At 34.0% G+C, this 9,551-nt stretch overlaps 2 protein-coding genes across 2 annotated transcripts; both read left to right on the forward strand.

The window, feature by feature from the left end:
* Nucleotides 1-3,088: 3,088 nt before the first annotated feature.
* On the forward strand, nt 3,089-4,495 carry LOC120206452 (salicylate/benzoate carboxyl methyltransferase-like). The gene is made up of 4 exons (XM_039206100.1): nt 3,089-3,197; nt 3,270-3,677; nt 3,760-4,008; nt 4,082-4,495. Exons 1-4 carry the CDS (start codon nt 3,123-3,125, stop codon nt 4,457-4,459), a joined length of 1,110 nt encoding a protein of 369 aa, XP_039062031.1. The 5' UTR covers nt 3,089-3,122; the 3' UTR covers nt 4,460-4,495.
* A 3,649-nt stretch (nt 4,496-8,144) lies between these two features.
* On the forward strand, nt 8,145-9,551 carry LOC120206462 (salicylate/benzoate carboxyl methyltransferase-like). Its single transcript, XM_039206109.1, has 4 exons — nt 8,145-8,253; nt 8,326-8,733; nt 8,816-9,064; nt 9,138-9,551. Exons 1-4 carry the CDS (start codon nt 8,179-8,181, stop codon nt 9,513-9,515), a joined length of 1,110 nt encoding a protein of 369 aa, XP_039062040.1. The 5' UTR covers nt 8,145-8,178; the 3' UTR covers nt 9,516-9,551.

Consider the following 9,551-nt stretch of genomic DNA (forward strand, 5'->3'; position numbering starts at 1 on the left):
GACCAAAAAGTTTGGGGTAACAGTAACCCTCCCATGGTATATGTAGGTTTATCCTCAAAATATGTTTCATTTGCCTATTAAGATTTTCAGTCTTCGCAATCAAGTATTAGAATACCCTATAGGGATAGAATTTATACCAAAACTACAATGAAAACAACATATTCTTCAAGAATTACACCATAATTTGAATTCAAGTATTTGAATGACAACGTCTTTCACTTATTTTTCGTATTGCACATTAACAAGTCCTTAAAAAAAGAAAGTTGTTCAAAAGAATATAAAATAAGACAATGAGATGCGTACCCTTCATTGATTTCATCATTCTTTTCTTCTTAGTAAACATTATACTGTACAGAATCCAAAAGAAGACAATGTGATGCATAATTGGTATGTTGATGTTCATATTTAAGTAGATGTTCAAGCATGTAATGGGACTTGAGATGCCTAAAACTTAGCTTGTTTGTATTTGTGAATTTGTACTAGTCATAAATAATTAATAAGGCATGGTACACTTGCTAGAGTTGTTAATGGCAAAAAATGATATATCTGACTAGGTGAGTTCTTAAAAAGTGACTGAAAATGGACTTTTAATCCATTTGACATTCTCAAATGTGAATTTTATAATGAGATGATGATTTATGTATGACATGTTATATGTATGTCAATCTATGTTCATTAACACTGAAATTAATAAGCCGCATACTTCTAAATAACCTTAACAAAGAAACATTAAAACATAAATTACACAAGTCTCTAATTGATAAAGAGGCCTTTCAAGATAAATTCCACCACTCGAAAACACTGGACCGTAATAGTTTAGTGAATCCAAAAGCCACAAAGAGATTAGCGTCACTCTTCGTTACTAAATCACACCATGGGCAGCAGCACATCAAAGTATCCAAATAAATCACCTCCATAACAAAACCGCCTTGGTCGGAACCCGGTTGATGATCGTCATTGAAAGAAAACTTCGGATGCGAGGAGGGACTTTTAACTTCCATATTACATTAAAGTTAAAACACGGATCCTCAATGGCGTCATTTACCAGCTTTGCACTATGTTTTTTTTACATAGAAATGTCCAGCCTAATCATGAATTTATCAAAGTTAAAGTTCGTTACAACTTTAACGACAACTAGTTATAACGACAGTGGCCTGAGGGTTAATAAATGTAGTTGTCACCTCAGAAGTTTAGAATTTCTATGCTTATGACCTATAGTTCTCATACCATTGGGAATGTTGTGGAAAATGCATCATAATTAGGTTTTTATCTGTTCCTTACACTATGTCCTAGAATGCTTCAAGAATTCATTAATAATAGCAGGACTGAAATTAAAGTATCACGAACATAAGATTATGCCCCCTGCAGTTTTGTTTGACACCTAAAGTGAAGAGGGGACCTAAAAAACAATACGACATGAAAAACATAAGATCTGATGAATAATAATAAAAGGGTCAAAGTGATAATGAATTGACATTAGGGATCATAATATAAATTTTCATAGTTGGCGGCAACAAGATAAACTTAGACATAGTTTAGTGAAAAATACTATATTTTACCCTATATTATTTTAATTTACTTTTTCATAGTTCACCAAGGCTCCACGTGCGTAATTAATTAAGAAAACGAATTTATTTGGGGAATGGGGTTGATTTGGTATTAAAGAAATATGCAGTGTTTTGAAAACCGGACCGGACCGGTCGGTTTAACCGGAAATCGCTGTCTAGTCCGATTCAATCTACACTGGTTGAACCGCTACTAGTGAACCGGCCGAAACCGCTGAACGTTCGAACCAGACCGGCTAAAAACCGAAAAAAATCGGGACAAACCTCCAATTTTGTTATTTAAAAAAAATTAAACCAAACGACCTCGTTTGTTAAAAGAGCCAAGTCGAACTCGAGTATTGCTGAGCTCGACTCAAACTTGAAAACTTTAAAAGTAAGCTCAACTCGACTCAAACTCACTAGCTAAAAATTATCAAGTTCAACTCGAACTCGAAATATAATATTGAAACTTTAACTCGAAAAGGGTTGAACTAAAAAAAAAAATTAGAAGGTCGATTGAAGCCTAAAATTCGAGCTTGATTGAAGTGAAAGAATAGTTCACTCAATGCTCACCAAAAGGCTTTATGATTTTGAATGCCAAATTACCTCTATTTTTTTATAGAAGTTAGTTGGGATGCTCTTCTATGGTCTTTAGCCACGTAAGATTGTTTTGTTCTCATATTTTCTCTTTAGACTTTTGGGATGCCCTTCTATGTTTCTTAGCCATGTGAGATTGTTTTTTAAAAAAATTTAAACCAAACAATATCATTTTGTTATGATTTTTTAGCACCAAATTTATTTTTTAATTATATTTATATAATTATATTTATTATTTAATATGTTTTACCTTAAATATTATGTTTTACTTAATTTAAATCAATTTTTTTCAGTTGATTTTATAATTTTTAATTTATATATATTATGACTTGCTTTGAATATGACTTGTGATATAAAAAAATATTTTTTATTAAATATTTTTGGTAATTTTATTTAATTTTTTAAATAATTATGACGTCGTCCGGTTATTCCGACCGGTCGGACCGATTCAACCGGTTGAACCAGTGAATCGATAGCATGACCGGTTCGCTAACCGGTCCGGTTCGCTAACCGGTCCGGTTCGCTAACCGGTCCGGTTCTGAAAACCATGGAAATATGAAGAAATAAAATAGATATCCCACGTTTTAATTTCTTCCAATTTTAATGTTTCATTTCTTCAATTTGTTTCCAGGCTTACCAAACATTGTCTGCCTTAGCTGGCGGACATCTTTTCCTTATTATTAAACCATTGATTTCGTCATTTTCTTGTTGTTAACATACTTATTCGTAAAGAAGCTTGACTCAGTCTTTATTGGACAGCTCATTCCAAAGTATGTCGAAATATTTTATCTGACCATAATGAACCTAATTAAAAATTGATGACAAAACCATGTGGGAAAAACCCTACAGTTTCAGCGTTTAAACAATGATCATTGTTTCATGCATGCATGCACATATGTATATATATACAGCAGAATGTTAAGGAAAACTCACCAGAAAACAGTAAAGTACGTAAGTTTGTAAAGAAATTAAGGAAGCAAAATGGCAGAAGCAAAGGTTCTTCGCATGAATGCAGCAGATCATGAAATTAGCTATGCTAATAATTCAGTTTTCCAAGTCCGTTATTACATTATGATGTTTTTTTCTTTTTGAAAAAATATCATGCTAACCAGTTCTTTGTGCTTGCAGAAAGCAGTAATATCAAAGGTAACACCAATCATTGAAGAATCCATTAGAGATATGTTCAAGGAAATGGCTCCAGCTTGTATAAAGGTGGCAGACTTGGGTTGCTCTTCAGGACCTAACACCTTCCACACTATATCTCAAGTTATTGACACTATCCATGGGATATGTAAGCGAGAAGAGTTGAAATTTCCAGAGTTTGAAGTGCTTCTAAATGATCTCCCAGACAATGACTTCAACTCTGTGTTTAGGTCGGTTCCTGATTTCATTGAGAGGATGAAGAAAACGAAAGGAGATATGGTGCAAGAAAGGTGTTTTATAGGAGGAGTTGCAGGCTCTTTCTATGACAGACTCTTTGCAACTAGAAGCCTCCACTTTGTCAATTCTTCGTATGCGCTTCATTGGCTAACACAGGTCGGTCACTTGACCAAAATCCTTCTCTTTGATCTAGTAAAGAATCTGTTTTAATCTCATTTAGCTTTGATCTTGTCATTAGCTCCCAGTTGGGCTAGAGAACAATAAGGGAAACGTATACATGGCAAGATCAAGTCCTCCCAATGTTTTCCAAGCATATGCCGACCAATTTCAGAAAGACTTCACAAATTTTCTAAGCTTGCGCTCCAAAGAAATTATATCCCAAGGCCGTATGGTGCTAACCTTTATGGCTAGGAAAAATGTCGACCCCTCCAACGAAGACTATGGCTGGGAGCTTGTTGCTAAATCACTTCTTGATTTGGTTGCGCAGGTGCCAGATGATCCATTTACTCTATTTCTATGATTAGTTGAACGCAATAAACTAACTTAATTATGAATTGCAGGGAGCTGTAGAAGAGAGAGATGTGGATTCATTCAACCTTCCTTTTTATACACCTTGCAAAGAAGAAGTGGCTGAGATTGCGGAGAGGGAAGGATCATTTGAAATTACTGATCTACAAGTTTTCGAAGTGGATGCCGATCCTATAAATACAAATGAGATGCTCCGTAACAAAGACTTTGGTTTCAACATTTATACGCAAATGGGGAAAAATATTGCTAATACCATCAGAGCTGTTATAGAGTCAATGATCTGCAATCATTTTGGAGATGCAATAATTGACAAGTTATTCGCAAGGCTTGCTGCAAATGTGGAGGACGCTTTAATTAATTCAGTGTTCGATAGGAGGGTTAGCATTTTGGTTTCTTTGACCAAGAAGTAGTTAATAAGGGAATTGATGGCTCAAAAGACAGCGGATAATAAGGGTTTTCTCAATTAAAACTTTTGAATATGTTCAAGTTTTAATGTGTGGTTGGATGTTGTATTGTTTCTCTCTTTATAATATATCAAAATGAATTAATAAATGACTGCAAATCAATTATGAATGGACTTCTGAAACAACTAGACCTTATATACCATTTCAACATTTCTCCCACTCTCAATATGCCGTACAATGATGTATCCAAGCTTTCTTATTTTTATTCTTTAATTATATTCACTGGTTTGTACTCTTTATACTCACATTTATCAGTCATGCATTACCTTTGTAAGTTTTGATTTGTTGTATAAGTTATTTCGACTGGTTGCAACTTGAATGAACTTAAAACCTAAAATATCTCAAAATATCAACCAAGAATCAAAATATCTAGAATAAGAAATAATCGAATTAGAGTTCCTAAATATTAGTTTTGTTTATAGCTTCCAGACGAAATTAGGATCAAATACCAAGAAGGGATAGGATGTTTAGCTTAACAAATTAAGGACCTATTGAGTATTTAAATCGAAAAATTATTAAGGTTAAGGTTTAGCTTGGATAAAATTTAAACTAATAGGGACCAAAATACCATTGGACCAAAAAGTTTGGGGTAACAGTAACCCTCCCATGGTATATGTAGGTTTATCCTCAAAATATGTTTCATTTGCCTATTAAGATTTTCAGTCTTCGCAATCAAGTATTAGAATACCCTATAGGGATAGAATTTATACCAAAAACTACAATGAAAACAACATATTCTTCAAGAATTACACCATAATTTGAATTCAAGTATTTGAATGACAACGTCTTTCACTTATTTTTCGTATTGCACATTAACAAGTCCTTAAAAAAAGAAAGTTGTTCAAAAGAATATAAAATAAGACAATGAGATGCGTACCCTTCATTGATTTCATCATTCTTTTCTTCTTAGTAAACATTATACTGTACAGAATCCAAAAGAAGACAATGTGATGCATAATTGGTATGTTGATGTTCATATTTAAGTAGATGTTCAAGCATGTAATGGGACTTGAGATGCCTAAAACTTAGCTTGTTTGTATTTGTGAATTTGTACTAGTCATAAATAATTAATAAGGCATGGTACACTTGCTAGAGTTGTTAATGGCAAAAAATGATATATCTGACTAGGTGAGTTCTTAAAAAGTGACTGAAAATGGACTTTTAATCCATTTGACATTCTCAAATGTGAATTTTATAATGAGATGATGATTTATGTATGACATGTTATATGTATGTCAATCTATGTTCATTAACACTGAAATTAATAAGCCGCATACTTCTAAATAACCTTAACAAAGAAACATTAAAACATAAATTACACAAGTCTCTAATTGATAAAGAGGCCTTTCAAGATAAATTCCACCACTCGAAAACACTGGACCGTAATAGTTTAGTGAATCCAAAAGCCACAAAGAGATTAGCGTCACTCTTCGTTACTAAATCACACCATGGGCAGCAGCACATCAAAGTATCCAAATAAATCACCTCCATAACAAAACCGCCTTGGTCGGAACCCGGTTGATGATCGTCATTGAAAGAAAACTTCGGATGCGAGGAGGGACTTTTAACTTCCATATTACATTAAAGTTAAAACACGGATCCTCAATGGCGTCATTTACCAGCTTTGCACTATGTTTTTTTTTACATAGAAATGTCCAGCCTAATCATGAATTTATCAAAGTTAAAGTTCGTTACAACTTTAACGACAACTAGTTATAAACGACAGTGGCCTGAGGGTTAATAAATGTAGTTGTCACCTCAGAAGTTTAGAATTTCTATGCTTATGACCTATAGTTCTCATACCATTGGGAATGTTGTGGAAAATGCATCATAATTAGGTTTTTATCTGTTCCTTACACTATGTCCTAGAATGCTTCAAGAATTCATTAATAATAGCAGGACTGAAATTAAAGTATCACGAACATAAGATTATGCCCCCTGCAGTTTTGTTTGACACCTAAAGTGAAGAGGGGACCTAAAAAACAATACGACATGAAAAACATAAGATCTGATGAATAATAATAAAAGGGTCAAAGTGATAATGAATTGACATTAGGGATCATAATATAAATTTTCATAGTTGGCGGCAACAAGATAAACTTAGACATAGTTTAGTGAAAAATACTATATTTTACCCTATATTATTTTAATTTACTTTTTCATAGTTCACCAAGGCTCCACGTGCGTAATTAATTAAGAAAACGAATTTATTTGGGGAATGGGGTTGATTTGGTATTAAAGAAATATGCAGTGTTTTGAAAACCGGACCGGACCGGTCGGTTTAACCGGAAATCGCTGTCTAGTCCGATTCAATCTACACTGGTTGAACCGCTACTAGTGAACCGGCCGGAACCGCTGAACGTTCGAACCAGACCGGCTAAAAACCGAAAAAAATCGGGACAAACCTCCAATTTTGTTATTTAAAAAAAAATTAAACCAAACGACCTCGTTTGTTAAAAGAGCCAAGTCGAACTCGAGTATTGCTGAGCTCGACTCAAACTTGAAAACTTTAAAAGTAAGCTCAACTCGACTCAAACTCACTAGCTAAAAATTATCAAGTTCAACTCGAACTCGAAATATAATATTGAAACTTTAACTCGAAAAGGGTTGAACTAAAAAAAAAAATTAGAAGGTCGATTGAAGCCTAAAATTCGAGCTTGATTGAAGTGAAAGAATAGTTCACTCAATGCTCACCAAAAGGCTTTATGATTTTGAATGCCAAATTACCTCTATTTTTTTATAGAAGTTAGTTGGGATGCTCTTCTATGGTCTTTAGCCACGTAAGATTGTTTTGTTCTCATATTTTCTCTTTAGACTTTTGGGATGCCCTTCTATGTTTCTTAGCCATGTGAGATTGTTTTTTAAAAAAATTTAAACCAAACAATATCATTTTGTTATGATTTTTTAGCACCAAATTTATTTTTTAATTATATTTATATAATTATATTTATTATTTAATATGTTTTACCTTAAATATTATGTTTTACTTAATTTAAATCAATTTTTTTCAGTTGATTTTATAATTTTTAATTTATATATATTATGACTTGCTTTGAATATGACTTGTGATATAAAAAAATATTTTTTATTAAATATTTTTGGTAATTTTATTTAATTTTTTAAATAATTATGACGTCGTCCGGTTATTCCGACCGGTCGGACCGATTCAACCGGTTGAACCAGTGAATCGATAGCATGACCGGTTCGCTAACCGGTCCGGTTCTGAAAACCATGGAAATATGAAGAAATAAAATAGATATCCCACGTTTTAATTTCTTCCAATTTTAATGTTTCATTTCTTCAATTTGTTTCCAGGCTTACCAAACATTGTCTGCCTTAGCTGGCGGACATCTTTTCCTTATTATTAAACCATTGATTTCGTCATTTTCTTGTTGTTAACATACTTATTCGTAAAGAAGCTTGACTCAGTCTTTATTGGACAGCTCATTCCAAAGTATGTCGAAATATTTTATCTGACCATAATGAACCTAATTAAAAATTGATGACAAAACCATGTGGGAAAAACCCTACAGTTTCAGCGTTTAAACAATGATCATTGTTTCATGCATGCATGCACATATGTATATATATACAGCAGAATGTTAAGGAAAACTCACCAGAAAACAGTAAAGTACGTAAGTTTGTAAAGAAATTAAGGAAGCAAAATGGCAGAAGCAAAGGTTCTTCGCATGAATGCAGCAGATCATGAAATTAGCTATGCTAATAATTCAGTTTTCCAAGTCCGTTATTACATTATGATGTTTTTTTCTTTTTGAAAAAATATCATGCTAACCAGTTCTTTGTGCTTGCAGAAAGCAGTAATATCAAAGGTAACACCAATCATTGAAGAATCCATTAGAGATATGTTCAAGGAAATGGCTCCAGCTTGTATAAAGGTGGCAGACTTGGGTTGCTCTTCAGGACCTAACACCTTCCACACTATATCTCAAGTTATTGACACTATCCATGGGATATGTAAGCGAGAAGAGTTGAAATTTCCAGAGTTTGAAGTGCTTCTAAATGATCTCCCAGACAATGACTTCAACTCTGTGTTTAGGTCGGTTCCTGATTTCATTGAGAGGATGAAGAAAACGAAAGGAGATATGGTGCAAGAAAGGTGTTTTATAGGAGGAGTTGCAGGCTCTTTCTATGACAGACTCTTTGCAACTAGAAGCCTCCACTTTGTCAATTCTTCGTATGCGCTTCATTGGCTAACACAGGTCGGTCACTTGACCAAAATCCTTCTCTTTGATCTAGTAAAGAATCTGTTTTAATCTCATTTAGCTTTGATCTTGTCATTAGCTCCCAGTTGGGCTAGAGAACAATAAGGGAAACGTATACATGGCAAGATCAAGTCCTCCCAATGTTTTCCAAGCATATGCCGACCAATTTCAGAAAGACTTCACAAATTTTCTAAGCTTGCGCTCCAAAGAAATTATATCCCAAGGCCGTATGGTGCTAACCTTTATGGCTAGGAAAAATGTCGACCCCTCCAACGAAGACTATGGCTGGGAGCTTGTTGCTAAATCACTTCTTGATTTGGTTGCGCAGGTGCCAGATGATCCATTTACTCTATTTCTATGATTAGTTGAACGCAATAAACTAACTTAATTATGAATTGCAGGGAGCTGTAGAAGAGAGAGATGTGGATTCATTCAACCTTCCTTTTTATACACCTTGCAAAGAAGAAGTGGCTGAGATTGCGGAGAGGGAAGGATCATTTGAAATTACTGATCTACAAGTTTTCGAAGTGGATGCCGATCCTATAAATACAAATGAGATGCTCCGTAACAAAGACTTTGGTTTCAACATTTATACGCAAATGGGGAAAAATATTGCTAATACCATCAGAGCTGTTATAGAGTCAATGATCTGCAATCATTTTGGAGATGCAATAATTGACAAGTTATTCGCAAGGCTTGCTGCAAATGTGGAGGACGCTTTAATTAATTCAGTGTTCGATAGGAGGGTTAGCATTTTGGTTTCTTTGACCAAGAAGTAGTTAATAAGGGAATTGATGGCTCAAAAGACAGCGGAT

The sequence above is a fragment of the Hibiscus syriacus genome, unplaced genomic scaffold (genome assembly GCF_006381635.1).
Source record: "Hibiscus syriacus cultivar Baekdansim isolate YM2019G1 unplaced genomic scaffold, ASM638163v2 tig00000477_pilon, whole genome shotgun sequence".
Classification (NCBI taxonomy): domain Eukaryota; kingdom Viridiplantae; phylum Streptophyta; class Magnoliopsida; order Malvales; family Malvaceae; genus Hibiscus; species Hibiscus syriacus.